The following is a 26,102-nucleotide window of genomic DNA, read 5'->3' on the forward strand; positions in this document are numbered from 1 at the left end:
GTGTGATCTGAGGACAGAACTCGCATACGTGGAGCAGCTGGGCGCCAGGGCATTGACATTAAGCTGCCTCTTCTTGCCTGAGCCCTGGACCATGTCCTTCCCAGCTTAGGGTTCCTTACCTGGATCCAGCGATCTCCCCGGTTCATGTACTGGAAGCAGACCTTCAGTTCACAGTTGGTTTTCTCAACCAGGTTCTTCACCTCTTTCAGAAACAGGTAGTTGTCCTTCATGCTGAGAAGTGTAGGAAGAGGGGGAGGCCAAGAGGGAGGGTGAGGAGGGATGAGGGCCAGCCCACTGAGGTGGCAACAGCAGTTGGCATCTCTGGGCTGCGCTGGGCAGATGAGGCCACATCTGTGTTCAAAGGCACCTTTGCAAAGGCCACTGGAGTCAAGGGCCAAGCAAACTCATCCCCTCATGCAGTGTTTACCAAAGTCATGAACAAACAAAACGAGGGGGGGAATTCTCACCCTCACCTGCCCCAAAGCCTTACATCTCTGACTCCCCAGATTTCCAAGGAAGAGCTATGCCTAGCACGGAGGCAGGGGATGGGTCCAGGACAGCAGGGCTGTGTGGCCAGGTGGTGTGGCCAGTATCACTTGCGGGCACTTCTTTCCCCTGCTTCTCATTTCGCTGTAGCTGTCTAGCACATAATAGATGCTCAGTTAAAGAACTGCTGGATGAATAAGATGAGTTGAATATCCATTGTAGAGAAAGATTCCTGACTACATGGTATGGGCCAAGAAGATATGGGAAAGAAATGCTAGCTATTATTTTTAGAGCACAAAAACTCTGTGCCAGGACCTTGGATGAATACTTCACCTGCTTCATCTCACTTAATCATCACAGTGACTCTGTGATGTGAGCGTCTCAGAGAAACAGAGGCTCAGAGAGGCCAAGTGAGTTGCTCAAGGTCACACAGCTGGTAAGTAACAGAACATGATCTGAACTCAGGTCTGTCTGTCCCTGAAGCCCCAGCTTCAGCCACTCTCTGCGCTGTGCCTACTGCTTACCAGCACACAAACACCGACAAGGGAGGCAGGATGTTAGGGGTCATGATCCACGGAGCAATCCGGAATGTCACAGTGTCCGTGAAGATGGGTGTCAGGGGGATCTCCTGGGCGTGGGAGAGAAGAGGAGGGGATCAAAGAGTCTTGTCAGGGTGCTTTTCACTCCTGCCTAACAAAGTGGGTGAAACCGATAACAGTATTACCTTAGGGAGCACTTACGGTGCGCCAGGTCCTATTTTTACATGTGAGATTTCATTTCTGCCTTACAATAACCCCAGAGGGCAGATAGTATTATAATCCTTGTTTTATAGATGGGGAAACCAAGTCACATAGCTGCTCAAGGTCACATGGTTAGTAAGTGGTAGAGCCTGTATTTAAGTCCAGGCAGTCTGGCTGCCGAGCCCATACTCTCAACCACTGTCTGATCTCGCTGCATCAAAGTTCTCTTCCTGAAATCGGCTCACACGATGGCTGAGCCAGCCCCGGCCTTCCTCTATTTTTGCTCTGGGCACCTTGCCCTTTTCTATGTGTGAGTGTTATAAAGTTATTGGGGAAAATTTTGATATGTCCACATTGTTCTTTAAGGAAAGGTTCGGGCAGCTTGCCTGCAACTTGAAGGAAGATGAGATATGATTCCTTTGCATGGCTGGCTTTGGAAAGCCACAGGAAACCGGCCCCTGCCCTTGGTGGGGAGGATGGAGGTGGCCTTTCCTGCATGGGTCTGCCTTTAAAAAAAAATTATTTATTTATTTAATTTATTTATTTTTGGCCACTCTTCACGGCATGCAGGATCTCAGTTCCCTGACCAGGGATCGAACCTGTGCCCCCTGCAGTGGAAGCGCAGAGTCTTAACCACTGGACCACCAGGGAAGTCCCCCGGGGTCTGCCTTTTGAGTGTCCGCTGGAGGGGGCCAATCTGAGAGACCCTGACGGCCAGGTTGCTCCAGGCACTGGGGGAGCAGGAGAAGCCCTCTCCCCACCCGCTCCTGTTAGCTCTGCTTTTCCTGCCTTTCCCTTTTCCCAGCGACTTGAGGCTGCTTTGTGAATGAGACCTCACAAGCTTGTATGCTCACAGCCACCCTGGGAAGCAGCAGTATTTGTCATTTCTGTTTTCCAGATGGGGCAACTAAGGCACAGGGAGTAAATTCACTTGCCCAATGTCTCATGGGCTCAAACCTGGGCCGTCTGACTCCAGAGCCCCTTCTCATAAATCTAAGCGAGACCTAGCTTCACCCTTGGCAGAGCCCACGGCCTCCTGCCTCAAAGCGGTCCGGGGATGGAACTGGGGAGCAAACCTTGTGTCTGAGAGGGCAGTCAGGTCCCTCGCTATATCTGAACAAAGCGGGGTGGGCCTGAGGGGCAGGGGTCTGGGGCTGCAGTTTTTGATGAGAGGTCCTTGTGGGCAGGACACATCCTAGGCTGGGGGGTTGGGGGGCTTCTCCTCGGGAGGGGAAGGTGCTCTCCTCGTCCAGTTTCCCAAAACCAAGTGCAAAGGTGGGTGAGATGTCTGGCCACAGGGAGGGGACATGGCCTGCGACTGGGATTTGGGGTTCGGCCTGTGGTCAGAGTTGGTAGAACCCACAGCTAGGGTGTGGGACCAGGCAGGGAGGGAAGAACAGGGCACACGTGTGTGGCCTACTTTGCTTCTTGCGCTAACCATTGACATTCTGTGCCTCAGAACTAGGCCCGCCCACTGCAGGGAGGAGGACAGACGAGGGACAGGCATGAGGTAAGAAAAAATCACCTGGAGGGAATCCGGGGGAGTAGGTACAGTAAGGAGGATCCCCAGAGCATAGCTCAGAGGACGCTGGCAGACACACGTGGACGGTGGGGCACCCAGGTCTCCAAGCCTGGACCCCCTCCCCTTGGAGCTTTGAGGGGAGTAGAGCATACTGAGGACCCCCCTGGGAGTGGCCCTCTAGAAGGAGCCCCACCTGGCCCGCAGCGCAGCCCCTCCTGGTAGAGGCCCGGAGCCCTCACCTCGGCCATATACTCCAGCAGGCTGACGTGGATGGAGACCAGGCCCGAGAAGCCCTCGTCGGGAAAACGTAGGCCTTCCACGAAGAACAGCAGCTCGGCAGAGCCACCCGTGTACTTGACCACGTGGTAGAGCTTCTGGCGGCCCAGGATGTGGATATAACGCTGGCCGAAAAATGGGTCTGGAGGGAGAAGGACCAAGGTCAGGCCCCACCCACAACCGTCCGTGGGGCGGGGTCACTGATGGGGGACGCGATGGCAGAGTAACCTGTCCTCTAGACACAGAGAGAAAAGCACAAGCAGAAAATGCCACCAGAAGGGCCGTGGCCTGGTCATCTACCCAGCACTGTAGGGCCCTAGCCATGTGGCGCTCAAGCCGACACCCTTCCTGGCTTCTGGCTTCCTTGCCTATAAAGTGAGCTAACTCTCCCAGGAAGGGGACATGAGATGATAGCAGCTGAGGACTGGGAAGCCAGTGGTGTCAAGGAAGGGAATTATTGTTCCCATTTTACAGAGGAGGAAACAGTCCCAGAAATAAGAAATGGCTTGTCCGGAGTCACATAGCCAGTAAGTGGCTGAGCCGGGACTCAAATCCCTGTCTAGTTGTGAACCCCGACCTCTCCTCTCCTTTATATAAATAAAACACCAAAGTGCCCATTTGTGCCCCAAATTCTCCTCCATATAATGCGAGCCACATTGGCGTGTGGGTCTCTGGCTGCACGTTTTTGTGGCTGGTTTCTCCCGCGCTCCTGCCCCACTGAAACCACCCAGCTCTTCACAGCGCTGTTCCCTCTGCTTGGAAGAGTCATCTCCCTCCTTCTTTCAGGCCTTGATTTGTGTCACTTCTGGGAATCGTAGCCAGATCCCCCAGAGACCAAGCCAGGGGCTCTGTCTGGAGTTTCCGCGGCCCCCGTCCTTCCCCATCACAGCCTTTACATGGACATGATCTCAGTGTTTAGTTGTTGGCTCTGAGAGACTGTCACCTGCATGGGGGCTGAGACAGGCCCAGTCCAGGGCAGGTTGTATTTAATAAATATCTACTGAATGAACCAATGGCTCCCACACCACTCCCCAAGGGAGAATTTTCAGGCCAATTTGGAGCACATGTATTGAATTACTACTCTGTGACCACATGGGCAAGGACCTCTGGGGGACACAGAGACGGGCAAGAAGCAGCCCCTCTGTCTAGGAGCAGTGCTCAGCTTATGATAAGATGGCGCAGATGTGGGAAGCGTCATAGTAGAGCTACGGGGTGAGAGAGCCCGTGGGGTTACTGGGGTGAGGAGGGCAGGGGAAGGGAGGCGGGGTGGGAGGCGTTTGAGCACAGAAAGGCAGCCTTTGAGATGCCCCTGGGGGCGGCAGAGGTGGGGTGCAGTGAGGAGAGGAGATACTTGCATTGCCCAAGGCATGGAGGTAGGACCCTATGCAGTTCCAGAAGGAGTTTCTTTATGCCCTGCAGAGCTGGAAGGGCAGAATCAGGCTCAGCTTAGTACTGTTGTCAACAACAATGGGTATGATTATTGACCAGTCACCTGAGGGCTAGAGCATGTAACTAGAACAGTCCTGGCATGAATAGGGTGCTTGATTAAAACTTGCAAAATGAATGGAGGAACCAGCAAAGCCCAGGCTCAGGATGGTTCCTCATGTAGGACAATGTGCTCAACTAGACCCTCGTTATACATCTCATTAAGGGTGGGTTACCTTAGTGGTTATGACTTCCAGAGTCAGAGAGATGCGGGTTCATGTACCTCTTTGGCTTACAAGCTGCAAAACCTCAGGGAATTCACTTAACCTCCCTGAGCCTCAGTTTACTCATCTGTTAAATGGGGGATAATAACACTTATGCCACAGGGTCCTTGCAAGATGAAATGGCAGCATCAGGGATTGAGGTAAGCTGGGTAACCAAGGGTAACCATGGGTAGCACAGCTGGGACTTGCTGGTATTACTACTACGAGAGCCCATGAAAGTGTCAGCACACCCCTTACTGCAAAATTCATGACCTTTTCATTGAACGGCTTAGGAACAGAAGGCAAAGAAAAACACCTCAGCTCACCTTCCCTTAGGTGGGCCCAAGAAATGAGGCATATAGACTCAGACACTGGGTGTCCCAAGGAACAGCTCAAGACAGAAGGTGAAGTCCTTCTCACTCAGAAAAGACAACATATGCCTTGTGTCCCAATCACTAAGTAGATCCAGATAGCTCTGCATAATTAAAAAAATTCTCCCCCAGGCACCCAGGCCCTCCCATGTCCACCTGTCCCAGGCTGCACTTGAACTGGTGCTAGGAAAGAGATCCTCAGGCCTAGAAGCTGACTTGTCTTTGCAGAAAACTCCAAAACTTTCCCAGGGCTCTGGGCAGCTAGGTGGTGTGTGTGTGTGTGTGTGTGCGCTCCACCTGGGCCTGGGAGGGTGGGGGTCTGGCAGGGGAGCTGGGCCAGATGGAAGGATGCGTTCTTGCCCATCTGCATGCAGTTTTTTTCCCTCTATGGCCTGCAATTTACATGTGCCTCTCTTTCTGGTGTCTTGGGCCAGCTCTAGGCAGATTGATGACTTGGTGGGAACAATCCAGCCACTGTCCCGAGGAGCCTCCTTCCCCCATCCCCTGTCCCAGCTGGGTGCAGTCCTGCCTGAGTGTGACCAGCTCTCCCTGCAGGAACCAACAATGACCCTCTGTTGAGCAGCCCACGTGCCTCGGGCTAGGGCCAGCCACCCTGACTTCTCCTTAGCCCCAGGCATTGGCCCCGCAGGCTGGCACGTGGCATAACCCTTCTGGTCACTTTGGAGCCATTCCACCTCCCAAGGAGACTCTTTGATAGGTGACCATCTGTCCTGGTTTGCCTGGGATTGAGGGGTTTCCCGGAATGAGGGATTTTTAGTGCTAAAACAGGAAAATCCTGGGCAAACTAGGACAAGCTGGTCACTGCACCCTTGTAGGAAGAGGTCAGGTCCCAACTTTGGGATCCTGAGGCAGAATCTGAGGCTGGAGCACAGACACCCGGGTCTTCCTAACAGCACTGGAGACACCTGTCCACTGCAATCATTATACAGTAAGTCCCCTACATACGAACCTTCAAGTTGCGAAATTTCAAAGATGCGAATGTGCGTTCCATCAATATCAGGCATAAGTGAAACTGCAGCTTGCCCTCTGATTGTGTTAGTTGGGTACCTAGGTTAACTTTGTTGGACTTATGAACAAATTGGCCCTACGAATGCTCTCTTGGAACGGAACTTGTCCGTATGCAGGGGACTTACTGTAATTAATAATCATAATAATAACCCCCCAAAAGCAACAAGTGCCATCTATAGAGAGTGTTCCACGGGCCGGCTACTGAGTGCTGACACATGTTCCTTATCTAATATCTATCACCAGCAGGAACTGTCAGGCCTCTTCTTAGACCCACATCACATCACAAAAGAGGAACCCAAGGCGTGGGCTGGTAAGTAGACTTGCCCAGATCCAGGATTTGAACCTCCTGGGCTCTAGAGCTCCCTCTCAGGGTCCCTCAGCCTCGAGCCCAGCCCCCTGTCCTTGGGGGTCACAGGTGACACATGACATTCATGTAACACAACATATTCTTATCCACAGGTGTACATGGATTTTGACAAAATGCCTGCATGGAAGAAAAGGAAGAAGAGGAAACTGTACCACAGATGAATTATTTTTCATCCCGTTCTTTAGTGTGGCACTGAGTATTCACCCAGGATCCCAATTTTGTGGGAAACTGACTATTCTGGGATCATCGCTGCATCAGTAACACCGCCCCTCCCCCCACATTGCAAGATGGCAGCCCAGATAAGACAGACTGGGGAACAGCATCTCAAAGCACTCACAGCAGTGGTTCCTCCTTTTCTTGTCTGCTCAGGACCCATCTCGATGGCAGTGAGGGAGAGGGACGCGATTAAGGGCCAGATCTCAATCCACTGCCATCAACAAAAAGACGCTCTAGATAACGTCCAGGTGTCATTCGTAGCAACAGGTTGAGGGTCACAATACGACACAATGTGGTCGAGAAGCCGAGATCCTGCTTGTACCCTTCCTGTCCGGCTGGCAGCCCCATCCCCCGTGGCAACCCTGGCCTGGACAGGGTAAACATCAACATCTCCGGCCCACTTAGGCGGCGGAGCCGGCCTGACTCTGGGGACATTCCAACCTGCGTGAGGTCACTGCCCAAGCTCAGGGTGGAAGAGGAGGAGGACTGGCTTCAGGTGGCAGCTGGGTCCACTGCTGTCCTGGCTAAATCCCTCCCTGAGGTGAGGGTCCAGGGCCACTGGGACCAAGTCCTCATGGTGACTGCTCTTAGCCTGGTCACTAAGGAGGGCCCCAGAGCTAGGCTGGAGACCCTGGGCCCCCCAGAGAGCTGGGCATGTGGGGGAAGCCTCACCCTGCACCATAGCAAACGATTTTGCGGAGACAGCTTTTTAATACATAAATCAGACCTTGACAGTCGCTTGCTTAAAACCTTCTAACGGCTTTCCAGTGCACCTGGAATAAAATGCAAGCCCTCTCCGCATGCCCTGGCCCCTGCCCAGTTCGCTGACCTTGACTCCAACACATGCCCCTCTTCCGGTCTTCTGTCTATTCCTCCAATACTGGTTGCTTCCTGCGGGCTTTGTACGCGCTGTTCCCTCTGCTTACAACACTCTCCCCTCAGCTCATGAACGGCTGGTTCTTCCTCATTGCTGCTTTGGTTCTCAACTCAAATGTCGCCTGCTCGGAGAGGCCTTGCCGGACCATCTAAGCTAGCGGTGCCTCGCCTCTGCCCCTGCCGTTCTCTACTACTTGGTCTGTGTCATTTCCTCCAGTTGTGCTCTCCGTTATGTCTCCCTCATTAGACCGTCTCCTTCCCGAGGGCAGGGTGTGATGGCAGAGTTCACCCAGGGATCCCGGCGCTGAGACCAGCACCTGGCACTGAGGGGGCTCAACACCGATTCACAGAAGGAACGAGACAGAGTAGGCAGCTGCGAGGATTAGCTCCATGGCGGAAGCACGTTCCTGACTCACTGGGGACCCAGGAGGCCCTGTCCTTGGCAAGAGGAGCAAGGGGACCTCTCCTTGGGGGTGCCCACAGCATCATCACAGGCTCTTTAAAAGTCAGGGGCAGTTCTCATGTTCAGAAAGTCTGAGATGAGCAGAAAACACCTGGTGGGGGTGGGAGGGAGTGGGTACCTGCCTCAGGTATGATGAAGGTGATGTAATTCTGGGAAAGATGGACCTCAAAAGCCCTTCCTCCCCTGGTTCACGTGGAACTCCTCTGGGTTCCACATAGATCTGTCACTGCCAACTCCTTTGAGGGAGGAGAGATCCATCCCACGGGTCCTCCTGACTTCACAGGACAACGGTGGTCCTGGTTACCATTACCAAGAACCCAGTGCTGGCCCTCTCCTGTCACCTGCACCTGTGACTATTAAGGGGAGGGGTCTGGGGAGCCTTAGAGGGAGGAGCTGGGCCCCCGAGGGGTATCTCAGAGGGCATTGACTGGATGGGAACTGCAGGAGGGCCAGGCTGGGGACACTCACTCTCCACGTAGAACACGCCCACTTTGTCCGAGTCCGACATGGAAATGTAGAGAACGATCTCGTATCCGGCGGGGAGGTGGTCGGGGCCTTTGGTCCGCAGGATCATCTGGGACATGTCCTTGAGGTCTGAAGGGTGGATGCATGAGGAGGTTAGAATTAAGAGAATTGCATTGGGGCGGGGTGGGGGTGTGGGGGAACTGGATGAAGGTGGTCAAAAGGTACACACTTCCAGTTGTAAGATAAATAAGTTACCAGGGATGTAACGTACAACATGATTAATGTAATTAACATGGCTGTATGTTACATATGAAAGTTGTTGACAGTAAATCCTAAGAGTTCTCATCACAATTTTGTTTTTCTATTTCTTTAATTTTGTACCTATAGGAGATGATGGATGTTTACTAAACTTATTGTAATACTCACTTCATGATGTATGGAAATCAAATCATTATGCTGTATACCTTAAACTTAGACAGTGTTGTATGTCAATTATATCTTAATTAAAAAAACAAAGGAGAATTGTGGCTGGAATGTTGGCCTGTTACTTTTATAATCAGGACAAAGCAAACCCCAAACCTGTGTATTATGAAAAAGCATAAGAAGTAGTTGTCATCTCCAACACTACAGATGACTTCCTATAACCTTTTGGGAACTCCCTTCTGCTCCTTTTTCTACATATGTACAACTTCTTAAAAAACATGGTTCCAGGGACTTCCCTGGTGGCACAGTGGTTAAGAATCCGCCTGCCAATGCAGGGGACATGGGTTAGAGCCCTGGTCCGGGAAGATACCACATACTGCAGAGCAAATAAGCCCGTGTGCCACAACTACTGAGCCTGTGCTCTAGAGCCTGTGAGCCACAACTACTGAGCCCGCATGCCACAACTACTGAAGCCCACACTCTTAGAGCCGGTGCTCCGCAACAAGAGAAGCCACTGCAGTGAGAAGCCCGCACACCTCAACGAAGAGTAGCCCCTGCTCACCACAACTAGAAAAAGCCCGTGCAGAGCAACAAAGACCCAATGCAGCCAAAAATAAATAAATAAAAGAATTTATAAAACAAAACAAAACAAACAAAAAAACTTTAAAAGAAAAAAAACATGGTTCCAATTGAACTATATCGATAGTTTTATCGTCTGTTTTTAGCAGGAGTGGATACTTGAGTCCACCATCCTCAGGAGACCCAAGGTCACACCTGCCTCACCCTTGGCCCAGCCCAAGACTTATCATAAGTGCTTTCATTGTTCCTCCCTGCTCCCCACCCCAAGCTCAAGTGTGGATCCTGTGGTACCTTCCTTGCTGTAGACCTTCTCATCGCTGCAGTCCTCTTTGGGCAACCAGGGTGTGTCTCGGTCACAGTTCACCAGCAGGATGGCTCCCTGCCCCTCAGGGCCCCAGGTCCAGGATGCCTGCATTGGCGAGGAGAGAGGTCAGTGCTGTCTTCTCTATCTTCTGACAGATATTCTCAACCCCAGCGTAGACCCCATAGGACACTGGAGAGACAGCCCCAGGGTGAGACTCTTGCAGCCACTACCCGGGAATGTAAATCGGTGCAGCCATTATGCAAAACAGTATGGAGGCTCCTCAAAAAACTAAAAATAGAGTTGCCATATGATCCAGCAATCCCACTCCTGGGCATATACCCAGATAAAACTATAATTCGAAAAGATACATGTACCTCTATGTTCACAGCAGCACAATAGCCAAGACATGAAAACAACCTAAATGTCCATTGACAGATGAATGGATAAGGAAGATGTGGTATAAATAAATAAATAAATAAACAAACATAATACATACACACAAACACACACACACTGGAATATTACTCAGCCATTAAAAAGAATGAAATAATGCCATTTGCAGCAACATGGATGGACCTAGAGATTATCATACTAAGAGAAGTAAGTCAGAAAGAGAAAGACAAATACAATATGATATCACTTATATGTGGAATCTAAAATATGACACAAATGAACCTATCTACGAACCAGAAACAGACTCACAGACACAGAAAACAGCCTTGTGGTTGCCAACAGGGAGGTAGGGTGGGGGAGGGAAGGATTGGGAGTTTGGGGTTAGCAGATGAGAAATATTATATATAGGATGGGTAACAATGAGGTCTTACTGTATAGCACAGGGAACTATATTCAATATCCTGTGATAAACCATAATGGAAAAAGACTATACATATGTAATATACGTCAAACTGAGTCACTTTGCTATACAGCAGAAATTAAACACAACTTTGTAAATCAACTATACTTCAATAAAATAAAATTAAAAAAAAAGCATCTACCCATTGGGGTAACTGCGACCAGGCAAATGTGAGTCCTACATCTGATGCCTGGAGAAGGTCAGTGTAAGCACCAAAGGCAAGTTCAGGAGGGGGCAGAGAGAGACACAGAGACAGAAGGCTGACTTGAGCATTTCCAAGCCTCATGTCTGGTGTGCCATTGCCTGGAGTAGGGAGAAGGCAGGGAAGTGGAGGACGGCCAGAGAAATGAACAGGCAGACATTCTATGAAAGATGCTAAAGTACCCAAAGAGGAGGCATCACGCACCCTGATTTCAGACTATACTACAAAGCTACAGTAATCAAAACAGTATGGTGCTGGCACAAAAACAGACATGTAGATTAATGGAACAGAACAGAGAGCCCAGAAATGAAGCCACAGTTACATGGGCAATTAATATACAACATTGGAGGCAAGAATATACAATGGGGAAATGACAGCTTTCCAATAAATGGTGCTGGAAAACTGGACAGCTATATGCAAAAGAATCAAACTGGACTAATTTCTTATACCATACACAAAAATAAATTTAAAATGGATTAAAGACTTAAATGTAAGATCTGAAACCATAAAAATTCTAGAAGAAAACATAAGCAGTATGCTCTTTGACATCAATCTTAGTAGTATGTTTTTGGATCTGTCTCCTCAGGCAAGTGCAACAGAAGCAAAAATAAACAAATGGGACTACCTCAAAATATATAAATAGCTTTTGCACAGCAAAGGAAACTATCAACAAAATGAAAAGGCTGCCTACTGAATGGGAGAAGATGTTTGCAACAGATATATCTGATAAGGGGTTAATATCCAAAATATACAAAGGACTCATACAACTCAACATCAAAGAAACAAACAACCAGATTTTAAAAATGGGCAGAAAAGCTGAATAGACATTTTCCCGAAAGAAGACATACAGATGGCCAACAGGCACGTGAAAAGATGCTCAACATCACTAATCATCAGGGAAATACAAATCAAAACCACAATGAAATACCTCATCCCTGTCAGAACGACTATTACAAAAAAAGACAACAAATAGCAAGTGTTGGCGAGGATGTGGAGAAAGGGGAACCCTTGTGCACTGTTGGTGGGAATGTAAATTGGTGCAGCCACTATGGAAAACAGTACGGAGATTCCTCTAAAAATAAAAATAGAACTACTATGTGATCCAGCAATTCCACTCTTGGGTATTTATCCGAAGAAAATAAAAACACTAATTAGAAAAGATACATGCACCCCTGTGTTATTGCAGCATTATTTACAATAGCCAAGATATTGAAGCAACATAAGTGCCCATCAATAATGAATGGATAGAGAAGATGTGGTATATATATATACAATGAAATAGTACTCAGCCATAAAAAAGAATGAAATCTTGCCATTTGCGACAACATGGATGAACCTACAGGGTACTATGTTAAGTGAAATAAGTCAGACAGAGAGAGACAAATACTGCTGTATGGTGCATACAAAAGTTATTTATTTATTTTTGGCCTAGACTTGGCAGTGAAAGCATGGAATCCTAATCATTGGACTGCCAGGGAATTCCCTGAAAGTTATGTTAAGAGAGTAAATCTTGGTTCTCATCACTAGGAAAAACTATTTTTTAAAATTTAAACTATACGAGATGATGGATTTCCACTGAACTTAGTGTGGTAATCATTTCAGGATGTATGTAAGTCAAATCACTACGCTGTACTCCTTAAACGTACACAGTGATATATGTCAATTATATCGCGATAAAACTGGAAGGAGAAAAAAGTACCCAGAGGGGCTTAGGGGCAGTCTTCTGGATGAATGGACACCCAGCCATTTTCAAACATGCTCTGAGTGTTCCAAATGAGACCTGTAAGATGATCCATTTTCAACATTGCAGCCAGAGTGATATTAGAACAAACTCCAACCAGATCATGTTGCTTTCCTGCTTTAAGCCCTGTCAGGAGCTCCCTGTTGATTTAGGATAAAGCTCCAATCTCTCACTGTGGCCTGCAAGGCCCCGTGAGACTTGCCCACCTCTGCATCTGTTCCCTTTCATCTTCCACCTCCCTCACTCTGCTTCCCCCATGCTGGCTGTCTCTCGGCCTCCCCCCGAAGACTCCAAGCTCAGGCTTTCGCATGCTGGTCCCTCTGTTACAAACCAGGGTTCCTGGCCTCCTTAATCGATAGAAATTGATCAGAGGCCAGACAAGAAATTCAGGCAAGGCTTTATTGGGGCCTCTGCTGCAGCTGGGGGCAGTGAGAACAAACAGCAGGGTCCCTTGCTTGCTCGCTTGCCCAGGGGCGGGCAAGTTGGTTCCTAATACGGGGTGAGGGTGGGGTGTGTGCAGGGGTCGAGCCAGAGGGGTGGTTTGGGTGTTTTGCCCACTCCTTTGGTGGTGTTGAGTGCAGGGGGCATGCCCATTACGCTACTTTTGTTCGCGACCCCCTGCTTTTGCTCCCGGCTCTTCAGAAGTGGCAGTTGGGCTCTTTGGTCTCTTTGTATCTTTTTGTCCAGAATTTGCACGCAGTTATTTTTAGTCCCTTATAGTTTCTCTGTATTTTGTTGCTCAAGGAGATGTTTGTCCAGGTGCAAGCATTGCAGCACTGCAGAAAAGGGTCCCAGGTCCCAGCCTGTCTCACCTCTGCCTGGAATGCTGTCCTGTCTCCCTTCACCTGGCCAACTCCACCCCTCCTTCCAGTGACAGCATAACCATTCCTTCTTCCTGGAAGCCTTTCTGATATTCCAGACCAAAGCAGTTTCCCTGGGTTTACACTCATGGCACCGTACACGTTCTTTCTGGGGCAGACTTAGGACAATTGTGATGAAACAGCCACCCACGTCACTCTCTTTTTAACGTGGGTCCCCTCCCCACTGGACTTCAGGCTCCCTGAGGGCAGGAGCTGCATTTCTCTCATTCTTTCTGCATCCCCAAGCCCTGACCCAGTCCTGAAATAGGAGATGCTGAACAAATATTTATGGGATAAATCAAAACAACAATGAGGTATCACCTCACTTCAGTCAGAATGGCCATCATTAAAATGTCTACAAATAATAAATGCTGGAGAGGGTGTGGAGAAAAGGGAACCCTTTTACACTGTTGGTGGGAATGTAAACTGGTGCAGCTACTATGGAGAACAGTATGGAGGTTCCTCAAAAAACTAAAAATAGAGTTGCCATATGATCCAGCAATCCCTCTCCTGGGCATGTATTGGACAAAACCATAATTCAAAAAGATACATGCACCCCTATGTTCATAGCAGCACTAGTCACAATAGCCAAGACATGGACATGACCTAAATGTCCATTGACAGATGAACGGATAAAGAAGATGTGGTACATACACACAATGGAATATTACTCAGTCATTAAAAAGAATGAAATAATGCCATTTGAAGTAACATGGATGGACCTAGAGACTATCATACTAAGTAAGTCAGAAGGAGAAAGACAAATACCATATGATATCACTTCTATGTGGAATCTAAAATATGATGCAAATGAACATATTTATGAAACAAAAAACAGATTCACAAATATAGAGAATAGACTTGTGGTTGCCAAGGGGGAGGTGGGGTGGGGGAAGGAAGGAGTGGGAGTTTGGGATTAGCAGATGTAAACTTGTAATATGTAGGATGGATAAACAACAAGGTCCTACTGTATAGCACAGGGAACTATATTCAATATCCTGGGATAAACTATGATGGAAAGGAATATGAAAAAGAATATATACATGTATAACTGAGTCACTTTGCTGTACAGCAGAAATTAAACACAATATTGTAAATCAACTATACTTCAATAAAATTTAAAAAAATATTTATGGGATGAGTAAAGAACGTATGAAACTTCACTGGCCGAGATGGAGGAAGCCTGGGCAAGTTCAGGCCCACAGGGACCGGGTGAGTCCCCAGCTCCTCAGCGGAGGTCAGATACCTCAGAGGCCTCTGTGGTGCCTACCGGCACATAGCTTGGCCATGGACACACAGAACATACGTGTGGGGCTGCCTTGGCCTCAGGAAGGCAGGGCTAGGGCAGAGCCCCCGAGAAGCCTGGGGGAAGGGGCTCCCCTATAGGCCTGAGGACACGCAGAGAGGCTGCAGCTGGCTGCTAGGCCCCAGGCTTCTCACTGGGCTGTATTTATTTAGCTTTTTAAAGTATCCATCTCCATATAATTTAAACCGGGCTTTAGGTTGTCATTATAAAAGTAATGTATGGCCATGGCAAAACTTAAAATGCTATACAAGGGCAGAAAATGGAAAACAGAAGCCTGGATGTGCACAGAGCGAAACCAGCAGAGCTTAAAAACGGGGTTGAGGAAAAAGTAGGAATCAGCGACTTGGAGAACACAATGCTGTCTGTCTGCACAAGTTAAAAATACACACACGCAAACCACACCGCATGTTTCGCAAGAATCACAGGAACAGAAAGTGACGTGTTAAAACCATTAAAGTGGTCCTTTGTGGGGGGAGCAGAATGGGAGTGGGGAATGCGGGATCAAAGAGAAAAAATGAATGAATGAACAAATGAGTGAATGATGAATGAACGAATAAATGAAAAACTAAAAACAGGAGAGGGGTTGTGCATGCACCATTAAAGATGATATGCCTTGGGCTTCCCTGGTGGCGCAGTGGTTGAGAGTCTGCCTGCCAATGCAGGGGACACGGGTTCGAGCCCTGGTCTGGGAGGATCCCACATGCCGCGGAGCAGCTGGGCCCGTGAGCCGCAATTGCTGAGCCTGCGCGTCTGGAGCCTGTGCTCCGCAACAGGAGAGGCCGTGAGAGTGAGAGGCCCGCGCACCGCGATGAAGAGTGGCCCCCACTTGCCGCAACTAGAGAAAGCCCTCGCACAGAAACGAAGACCCAACACAGCCATAAATAAATAAAATTAATAATAATAATAATAAATTTAAAAAAAAAAAAAAAAAAAAAAAAAGATGATATGCCTTGACTTGGGAATGATTAATGCAATCTTCTGCTCCTGTTGGTCAAAAAAAAGGCAAAATAATAAGAGCAAATGCTTTGGCAGTACTTCCTCTGTGGCAGGACATTCATCCTTTCCACCAACTCTATGAACTGGGTGTCCCCATCCTGTGGATGGGGGCCACTGAGACTCAGGAACCTGCTGCATAGCTGTCCCTCTAAGGAGCTTGCTCCTTGGTGGGCTCTGTCATTGGAGTGTGTGTCTGGGAACCTGTCTCCTCATCTGTAAAATGACAGTTGTTGAAGCTTGCTGGGAAGATCACGGCTGCCTGCAGGACCCAGCCTGGGGCTCTGGCCCCGGAAGCCCCCCGTTCAGTCTGCCCTTGTAGTGAGGTACCTTTCTTGGGTTGTTCTTTTCCACCACGCCGTCCCGGTCTGCATCCACATCCAGGGAGATCTCTGGGGACAGACACATGGGTGAGTTGCTGAGCCTGCCAGACTGGGTGGGGCTGGGACAGGAGGAAGATTAGGGTGGGATTAGGGTGCGGCTCACCCATTTGCTTGGTTCCCAGAAGGGGAGTGCCTTGCTGAGGGTATCTTAGCCAACCCCCTACCTCAACACCCCACTGCCGGATGGAAACACGAGCAGATACCGTGCAGACTGTGCAGCTCTTGGAGGGGCTGCCAGGTGGGTCAGGGATCTCTCACCCCTTTACTGTTCCTCAGTCAATTCTGGGTGGTGGACAGGATGAGTCTCATTGGACAGATTTGGGAGCCTCGGTTCAGAGAGGCCAAGTCACATGCCCAGGGGCACACAGGTCGCATTAGCAGAACTGAAGCACACACTGCGTCTGGTCTGAATCGAAGCTCATATTTTGAAAACTTTCATAAGATTCCCTACCTGCTTTTCCTACTCTGCCCTAGGCGTGTGTGCACACGTGCATGTGTGTGCGTTTCTCTCCCAGAACTCCTGGTGGTCTAGGGCCCACCTCTAAGGACTGAGGGTTTTACTTTGGGTGGGAAACTGGGTCTTCAACCCCTCTTGATCTGAGGGTGCCCAAGAGGCCAGGCCGCCAGATAGAGGATCCAGAGCAGGGTCCCTGTTTATCCTTTCTCTTGGGGGAGGGACCTTCTCTATCCCTCGGCCTGCTGTGGGGACCGTGTGGGGCAGTGAAATGAGCCCAGGGTTTAGTACCAGACGGTGCTGGGCTTCAACCTTGGTTCTCTGCTTATAAGCTGTGTAGCTTTGGGCAGGTTAGACAGCTTCTCTGAGCCCCAGTTTCTTTATCTGAAAAACGGGGCCCTTTCCAGTGAGATGAGTTGCCCTAATTGCAATGGTGGGCACGACTGCCATTTTGAGCCGGATTTTTCTTGTCGTTGCTGTGGGAGCCGTCCTATGCACTGTGGGGTGTTCAGCAGCAGCCCTGGCCTCTGCCCCCTGGATGCCAGTAACACCCCCCAGCTATGACAACCAAAATGTCTCCAGATATTGCCAAGTGTCCTTTGGAAGGCAATATGGCCCCCTGAGTTACAGACCGACAGGGCGGGGCAGGGGAGTTGTTGGGAAGGTGATGGGCAGAATGAGATAAGCTGGGTTCAGGCCCCCGAACTGCCCAGAGGGCTCGGCCTCATGCTGAGCATGACTTGGACGGAGGTAGGAGTTGGGTGGGAATGAATGGATTCCTGGGCAGTCCCCTTGGCAGGCGTGCTCTCTCCCTGAAGAGGCAGAAACATCTCCTCTCTCTCTCCTAAGTCGGGGGATTATATTCGGGGCCTCCCTTTGCCCACAGCCCGATTCCCTCTTAACCCTGATTGTGGCTCTTCTGGGTCTTGAAGGAGGTAGGAGCGGGGGCGCTTTAAGGGCGCCTGGTCCTTGGAGAGGCAGCACTCCCCACCTCTGCAGCCCCACTGACAGATGCTATAGGAAGTAGTTATATAAACTCCTCCCATTGATCCCATTCACGCAGCAAATCACTGTTGAGCATCTACTGTGTTCCAGGCACCACACAAGTCATGGGGACCAGTGGTGGGCAATCAGGGCCCCTGCCTGCTCCCAAGAAGACCCCAGTCCTATGAGATAAATATTATTGTTCCCATTTTACAGGTGAGCAAACCCAGACTTGGAGACGTCACCTGTCAGCAAATTGGGCTGATGAGCTGGGAGGCTGGTGCAGGATAAGAATTCTAGGGAGAAAGCCAAGAAGGTGGCACCACCAGCTACTGTTAAAGAGGCTGAAGGCTCAGATGGAGGAACATTGATTTTGGCTCCCAGACCTTCATGAACTTTCCAGCGGGACACTCCCTAGGGAACGCTGCCTTTCGGGGAGGCTCGCTTCCTGAAGCTCCTGCCTGGGGACCGGCTGCAGACCCAGTCTCCTCCAGGAATCACGCTTTTCTTTTCAAGATAACAATCTCTCCTGCGCGTATAGTTCTTTGTGGACGGTACAGCACTTCCCATGAGTGTTTTCCCTTCAATTTCCCCCCCTCTCCACCCAGCCACCCGTACCATACAGATGAGGAAACAGAGGCACCCAGCAGGGCATTGACCATGAAGTCCCCAGAGAGTGCAGAGCCAGGGGTCCCACTCGGGTCTCTGACTCCAAACTCCTGCCTTTGGCTGTTCCCTCCACTGTCTGAGGCTGACCTCTACCCTGGGCTGTTTCCAAAACCCAAGCCTGCCTTTTAAGACAAGGACTTGCTCCCCTGAAGTTCAGGGAAGTTGGCCACTTCCCCACCCTGGCAGCCGTGTGGCTTTGGTCTCTAGGCTGCAAGGTGGTTCCACATCACGGATCCTGTGGTCCGTGAAAGCAGTGGGGCACAGGAGAGAAATTATGAAGCACTTCATTGTGCTTTACTTCATTACTTACTTTTTTTTTTGGCCGTGCAGCGCGGGTTGCGGCATCTTAGTTCCCTGACCAGGGATTAAACCCGGGCCATGGCAGTGAAAGCGCCAAGCCCCAACCACTGGACTGCCAGGGAATTCCCCACTATGAATTTCTTAAATTAAAATTTTAAAATCAATGTAATATTTGCACAGTGCAAAAAAAAAAATCAAAGAGTACCAAATAGCTTCTAAAAAAACCCAGGAGTTCCTTGTCCAGCCCGTCCCCTCACCTGCCTGAGGCAATCTCTATAATACCAAATAACATGTTTATTGCTCTTTCTTGGTTTATTAAATTCAGACAAGTTTCACTGACTTCCCATTATGAAATTCAGGCATTGCATAATGGGGCTCCCTTATCGCCCACCTCCCGACCTCCCACGGTGCTTGACACATTCCCTCTTATGACCCAAGACCCAACTTCACAGTCAACTGGAATGGCTTCCTCTCCCCTCCACCCTCCCTCAGAAACCCCCTCAAGCTATAAGCCATCCCTCAAGGACTTCTCCCCCTCAAACTTTCCCCCAATGTCCAATTTAACTAGATTCCAAGGGATGATCTTTGTGGGGACGGGAGCAGGGCTGGCATGGCCTGCGCAGGGCTCTGGCCTCCCGGGATGGCTCTGTCTTCCCCGGGGGAGGAGGGAGAGGACATCTGTTTCAGGGCCTCTGGGGTCCAGACATTTCCCAGAGGCTCTGAATCCTACCTCAGCCCCCCAGAATAGCCCCAAGGTGTCAGGTGGCATCTGTGGTGTGGGGCAGATCAACTGGAAATGTCACTGGGACTGGGTTCAAGGCAGTCTGCCCTGAGAATCAAAACACTGCCTCGGCTTCGACGCAGAGGCACAAGTGTTTTGGCGGGCTGCCGGCCCCCATGGGCAGTGGCAGGGTGCCGGGCCTTCTTGCCTAACAGGGCAGCTTGGGGAGGAAGGATTCTCTTCCCCAAACAGCCAACTAGGGCAGCTATCCTCAGCTCTCCGGAGGGGGTGCAAGGAATGAGGGCCTTAGGCTGATGCTAAAAATTCTCAAGGCTCCTGTACGTGTACTGCTCTCATTGCCAGGACCACAGCAAAGAGGGTGAGATTATTCCTCCCTCCGCGATCCCTCCCCTCCCACTTTCCCCCTTAACCCGGAGGGCTTGGCAAATCAGCCCTAACTGGGGGCTCGGAGGCCCTCAGGGATCAATGAGTTCAAAACTCTCATTTTATAGCTGGGAAAAAGTGAGGTCTAGGGAATTCCCTGGGGGTCCAGTGGTTAGGACTCTGCACTTCCACTGCCGTGGGCCCGGGTTCGATCTCTCGTCGGGGAGCTGAGATCCTGCAAGCCGTGTGGTGCAGCCAAAAAAAAAAAAAAAAAAAAAAAAAAGAGGTCTGGAGGGGGTGGGCATATCACAGGCTTTTGGCAGGACTGGGACCGAGACCCACAGTCTGATTTGGCCAAGGGCATCATAGTTTTGTTCTCGAATCCCAGGAGGAAGACTGAGGCACAGGAAGGTTCTTCAGCTTCACCCAGGCAGAGAGAAAATGGGCTGCCCCGAGAGGAAGGGAGAAAAGCAAAGAGCATCGACTGAGCACCTAGCCCATGCCAGGCCCTCGGGACGCACCATCCCACTGAACCCTTGTAAACACTGGGCAAGAATGCACCGTGAATCGCACTTTGCAGATGAGGAAACAGGCTCAGGGTGGTGGTCACAATGTGGCTGGACGAGGCAGAGCCAGAACATTGTCCACTCTGCAGTCAGGGATTTTTTTGGGTCAGCATGGACTCAGCACAGAACTAGGGTGAGACAGACTCAGATACATCCTTCGGGGGCAGCCCCACCATCCTGGGACATTCAGAGCGTTCCTGCCTCTGAGGTGTTGCCCCTGCATGATTACTCAGGGCATGGGGCTCAAGGGCTCCTGGGGTAGATGCCTGAGGGAATATGGGACCCAGAGGGGTCAGATAGACCAGTGGGTCTCAAAAGAAACCCAATTTTCACTAGGATTGCTGGTGGAACAGGAAACACAAGTTCAATGGGGTGAGTTTTTCATAAAGCTTTATTTCTGCAATGTAAACGACTGTCTTTTGTTCTGAGATTATGCCCTGCTTACTTTTTAGGTGTTAAAATGATGGTGATGACTGATGGTAATTGTTTTATTCCTGTCTTTTCTTTCTGGCCAAGTGTCAAAATGGTCAGGTTTACTATTTTTTGGTGGGGGGGAAGAGGGGACATTTTATTGACCCATGGAACCTAAATATCTGGAACTTGTGGCAGTTAAAGAAATAATTGTTCAGTGAGAGCACAGCCTTGGAACCCCAGAAGGATGAGCCTGGTCATTCATCACGTGCGTATTTGGTATCTTCTGGAGGCTCATGTCTGCAGCACCGTGAGAGGCTTGCTCCAAGCACAAGCTTAGAGTCTTCTAGCAGAGCCCTGCCTCCTTACAGGGCACTATTTTGCCGTCCATCCTGAGTCCGCCATGATTTAGGGTGGAAGTCTCGTTAGTGGTGCTGTCAGCCCCTGGGCATCTCCCTTCTCTGCCAGGCCTCTGGCCACTGCCCTTCCTGCTAATGTCCTCAGGTGTCCTTGTCTCTGTGGGGTTAGGTTTCCTCAGGGATGGTCACCTGAGACAATCTGGGGGCACTGTGTGCCCGTGAGGTGGACACATGTGCCAGCCCTCAGCTGCGACTCGGGAGGCTTGGGTTTCATCTCCCAAGGCCCCCCGAGGTTGTCCTGAGGACCCCCTCACCCCCAAGGCCGGGTACTCACTCCCTCGGTGTGGAAAGAAGGGCAGGTGGCCAGCAGTCAAGCCCGTTTGGGAATAAGCTCAGAAGCAGGAGAGCACTGCTGTTGAGCCTATTTCAGTGGCTAAAGACACAGGGTTGGAGCAGGAGGGGCTGGCTTGGGAACTAGTTGTTTTGTGGGGGCAGTTCTGAGACCCCTGGAGGATGTGAGATAATTGAAATGGCGGGGTGTCCCACAAACCACTTTCAGGGTTTGTGGCCTCAGGCAACTTTTTGTTTGTTTTACTTTTTTTAGGAGCCTTGATTTTTCTCATCTGTAAAATGGGGACAATACTAGTATGTATTCTCATAATAGATGTTAAGAATAGATTGAGATCATGACAGTAAACCACTTAGTACTGGAGCCTGGCACACTGTAGGTGCTCAGTAAATGCCACCTCCTCACCAAAGTCCTGGACACAGAGCAGGCTTTCAGAAAATAGACATTGTTATTTTTAAAGCACTCAGCACATAGTTGACTCTCAGTAACTGGTAGTTCCCTCCCCCTGACATGTGGCCACTCTATCAATGTGAAACTGAGGCTGGATGGACAAAATGACCCACTGAAATGTCCCCCTGGCTTAAACATTATTTGATTTAAAATTAAAAAAAGTAATACCTCCACTGCAGAGGAGTCGAGTGAATGAAGCTTCAGAAGACCGCATCCTATGTGCCCTGGCATCCAGGGCAGGGGAGTGCATTGCAAATGGAAAGAACCCAGGAGGAGAATGATCCTGAGTTCTGGACCCAACCTGCCACTGAGTTGCTGTGTGACTTTGAACAAGTTCCCTAACCTCTCTGGGCCTCAGTGTCCTTGTGAATCAAATGAAGGGCTTGGACTAGGTGAGTTAAGGACCCAGGCTGCATCTTTGTGTCCCTGGGCTGGGTCTGGGGAAGGCAAGTGTGTAGCTTGGATTGTTGAGGACAGCACAGGTTTTATAGACAGGCCATTCCCCTAACTATGAGAGGCAAGCTCTTCTCCAGGCTGCAGGGGAGAGGCGGGAGAGGAACAGACTTTGCTCTTTCTCCTCCATGGCCCCCAGAGCCTGCAATGGGGACCCTGACATTGGGGTGAGTCGCTGGCAGACCAAGGCATGCCTCCTCCCGCAGCATCCCCACCCCAGGACAGAAGGGCCTGGGCACGTGTGGCATCACTTTTCAGGCCTGCATTATTCAGAGGAAGCTCTGAGTGCCAGGTCGGCAGCACTGAAAACAGCCCAAGTGCCGCTGAGAAGAGCAGCAATGCCAGCCCCTGGGAAACAAAGGCACCCAGGCCATAGCCACGTCAACTCACCAATGGCCGTGAGGAAGAGCCCAGCCTGGTCCATGGGGGTGATCCCCTCCTCCTCATAATAGTTGACGGTGACCTTGACAGGGAGGGGGCACATTGGGAGGGAGAGAAGAGCAGAGATCACAGATCACAGGCAGGAAGATCTGCAATGACCACCTCCCTCCCTCACACCTCACAGCCTGTCAAGCTGACCCTCTCTAAACATCTGAACCCTCTCCTCCAGGAAGCACTCCTGGGTTGGTGGGCTGTTTCTCTCAGATTATCCAACTAGATAGGGGACTCCCCTTTCTCAGAGTGCATCCAGGGTGCCGACCTGCCCCCTGGTGCATTCTGCTGCTTGTGGGGGCCCCACATCTGCCTTGGTGTGTGTCTAGCTGCCGCCAAGCAACGAGGGGGCTTAGGTTGCTCTTACTGGATAACGTTCAGCGCCATCACTGACATGGGGCACACAGTGAAGTTCATAACTAGAGAACTTGGGGAAGAGAGAGTGTGGTCTTGGCTCCAGCACTTGGGCAAATCATTTTGCTGCGTGGGCGCTCAGCATTCCGTTTGATACACGATGAGACCAAGGATGTCTGTGGCTGTAACTTCCAACGATTCTAATAGTTCGTCATTCAGCAGCACACGATTTTAATCTGCCATAAAGTCATCATTCTATGATCTAACAACATGCTGTCTAATACCATAGCCACTAGCTGCGGACGTTTATTGAGCACTTGAAATGTAGCAAGTCCGAATTGAGATGTGCTACAGGTGTGAAATGCACAGCAGATTTAGACTTTATGTGAAAAAAGAATGTAAGCTAGCTTGTTAATTTTTTTACATTCATTGATATCATGTTGAAATGATAATATTTTGATGATGGAGTTAAGGAAAAAATATTATCAAAATTAAGTCCCCCTGTTTCTTTTTGCTCTTTTAATGTGGTTGTTAGAAAACATAAAATGACGCGTGTGGCCCACGTGCTGCTTCAATCAATAGCGCTGGTCCAGCCTGTCTCGATGCCAGCACCGTCGGTCCCCAGTTCCCGTGGCCCTAGCAGGGGCGCCTCCCCGGCCACGGTACCTTGTCGCTGCTGGCCTCGGCGCTCGCCTGGCTCATGGTGAGCCGCAGCGTGGTGCTGGGCGACAGAGGCCAGCGCTGCTTGCCGTTGGCGGCCACCTCCTCAGGCTGCCTGTCGCGCACCACCTCCACCTGCACGCGCTCCGAGTGCTTCAGGCTGAAGGTCTGGGCCCCGGCTGGGGCCGCGCTGTAGGGAGAGAGGAGGGCGGTCACGGGGATCCCTGGGCAGGTGGGACAAGGGGCTTCAGGAGAAGACTCCTGGGGGGACGAGGCTGCAAGGACACTCCCAGGCTGCCTGGTCTCCCTAGGGACCCAGCTGTACTGTAATCACCTGGGAGTGAAGAGGGCACTTGTTAAAAATACAGATTCCTTAAGTGGGGGGCAGGGATAAATTAGGAATTTGGGATTAACCGCTACACAGTACTATATGTAAAATAAATAAACAACAAGGACTTACTGTATTAGCACAGGGAACTATATTCAATATCTTGTAATAAGCTATAATGGAAAAGAATCTGAAAAAGACTATATATACACATATATGTGTATATATAACTGATATAACTGAATCACTTTGCTGTACACCTGAAACATAGTAAGTTGACGGTACTTTAAAAAAAATCACTGTATTCTAATTAAAACATCTTTTGGCCTAAAAAAAAAAATTACCGATTCCTTGGGCCAATCTTGTACCCACTGAGTCAGAATGTTCCAGGGTGGGGCCTGGGGATCTGAATATTTAACACGCTTCCTCCTGTTTCTGACAGGCAACCAGCTTGGGAAGCCACCTGATACTGTATGGGTGGGGGTCTGAGGCTCAGACAGAGGAATGAGTTTGCTCCAAAGACAGTGCCAACCCTGTCTCCCAACCCCTGTCCAGCGTCTGAGCTGAAGGCCAGGAGACCTCGGCTGATAGTGAGGAGGCAGGTGTCAAAGCACTGGGTTTGCACAGAGAAGAAGCCTGGAACTCGGGTCTTAAAGGGGCAAGGGTGGGCTGGCTCTTTCACAAAGACCCCTACTTTCTGTCACAGCTTTCACAGCTTGGAATTCTCTCTGAGAGTCATTCCTTGGGGTTCTGGAGTGGTTTTCTATTGAAAGGGAAATAACTTTGGAATTCTTGAAAAGCCATCAAGATTTCAGGGCAGAAAACTAACTGGTTTGAGCTGTTTGCTATGGACTGAATGTTTGAGTCTTCCCAAATTCAGATGTTGAAGCCCTAACTCTCAATCTGATTGTAGTTGAAGATAGGACTTTAGAAGATAATTAACGTTAAATGAAGTCATGAGAGTAAGGTCCTAATCTGATAGGATTGGTCACCTTGTAAGAAGAGGCAGAGAGAGGGGAGGGAGAGAGAGAGAGAGGGAGAGACAGCAGAAGGGCCATGTGAGCCCACAGCCAGAAGGCGGCTGGCTGCAAGCCAGGAAGAGAGTCCTCACCAGAGCCCAACCGTGCTGGTACCCTGATCTCAGACTTCCAGCCTCCAGAACTCTGAGAAATAAATTTTTGTTCTTAAGCCACCAAGCCTGTGGCATTTTGTTTTGGCAGCTCAAGCAGATTAAGACACTGGCTTAAGGGGAGATAACAGGAAGGACAGGGAGATAGAGGAGGAAGGTACCCAGGGTTGACAGTTTTGCTAAATCTCTAGCCCCCGGTCTGAAGGTTCCTAAAGGCTGAAAAGGGCTCAGAGGGATTTAGGTGGATTCTCATGGGATTTGGGACTAAGATACAGGTACAAGTGTCTGCCTCAAAGGCACATCTGCTATTTTGAAGGTCTGGTGCTCCTGGGCTCCCGAAGAGTTCTCCACTGTGATCGGGCATCAGAATCATCAGGGGGTGCCGTTTAAATCTTCACTTTTTTGAAGGCTACAGATGTGTGGATCCCATTCCCAGAGAGTTTGGCTGGCAGGCCTGAGGGGCAGCTGAAGCTGTACACAGTGACCAGGGTTGAATGAGAGCTTTAGGCCAGTGGTTCTCAAAGTTCAGCGGCAGCAGCGGTGGCAGCAAAAGCATTACCTGGAGGGCTTGTCAAAACATGGATTGCCTGGCCCCTTCTCAGCATTTCGGAAACTCAGTAGGTCTGGAGTGGGGCCTGAGAGTTTGCATTTCTACCACGTGTCCAGGAACTGCTGGTGCCGCCGGTCCAGGGGCCACACCTTGAGAACCACTGGTCTAGATGTGCACCAATGCACTCTGGTGCTTAGAGCCCTGGGATGAGATGGCCAAGGCCCTGAGTGTGAGTTTGCAGAGGTCCCCAGGCAGGGTCTCTTCGATCCAGGCCATAGACTGTGGGAGTTACTGGCAAAGACCGCTGGTCTCGGGCATTGGCAGGAGAGACCACTGGGCAATGGTCGGGCAGCCTGTGTCCAGGGCTGGGAAAGGAGCTTGTAAAAGAAGCTCCAGAACCACTCTG

The 26,102-nt window shown here is 50.2% G+C and overlaps 1 protein-coding gene across 1 annotated transcript in view; it reads right to left on the reverse strand.

Annotated features, from left to right (window-relative positions):
- Positions 1-26,102, reverse strand: part of LOC118886787 (protein-arginine deiminase type-2) — a 49,923-nt gene that overhangs the window by 13,372 nt on the left and 10,449 nt on the right. Inside the window, exons 2-9 of the mRNA XM_036837016.1 lie at positions 23,696-23,879; positions 22,634-22,706; positions 16,091-16,152; positions 9,793-9,910; positions 8,503-8,628; positions 2,988-3,166; positions 1,011-1,114; positions 120-231 (exon numbers count right to left, since the gene is read on the reverse strand). Coding sequence (XP_036692911.1) covers positions 120-231; positions 1,011-1,114; positions 2,988-3,166; positions 8,503-8,628; positions 9,793-9,910; positions 16,091-16,152; positions 22,634-22,706; positions 23,696-23,879 — 958 coding nt within the window. The remainder of the gene's footprint in view (positions 1-119; positions 232-1,010; positions 1,115-2,987; positions 3,167-8,502; positions 8,629-9,792; positions 9,911-16,090; positions 16,153-22,633; positions 22,707-23,695; positions 23,880-26,102) is intronic.

Source organism: Balaenoptera musculus, chromosome 1 (genome assembly GCF_009873245.2).
Source record: "Balaenoptera musculus isolate JJ_BM4_2016_0621 chromosome 1, mBalMus1.pri.v3, whole genome shotgun sequence".
Taxonomy (NCBI): Eukaryota; Metazoa; Chordata; class Mammalia; order Artiodactyla; family Balaenopteridae; genus Balaenoptera; species Balaenoptera musculus.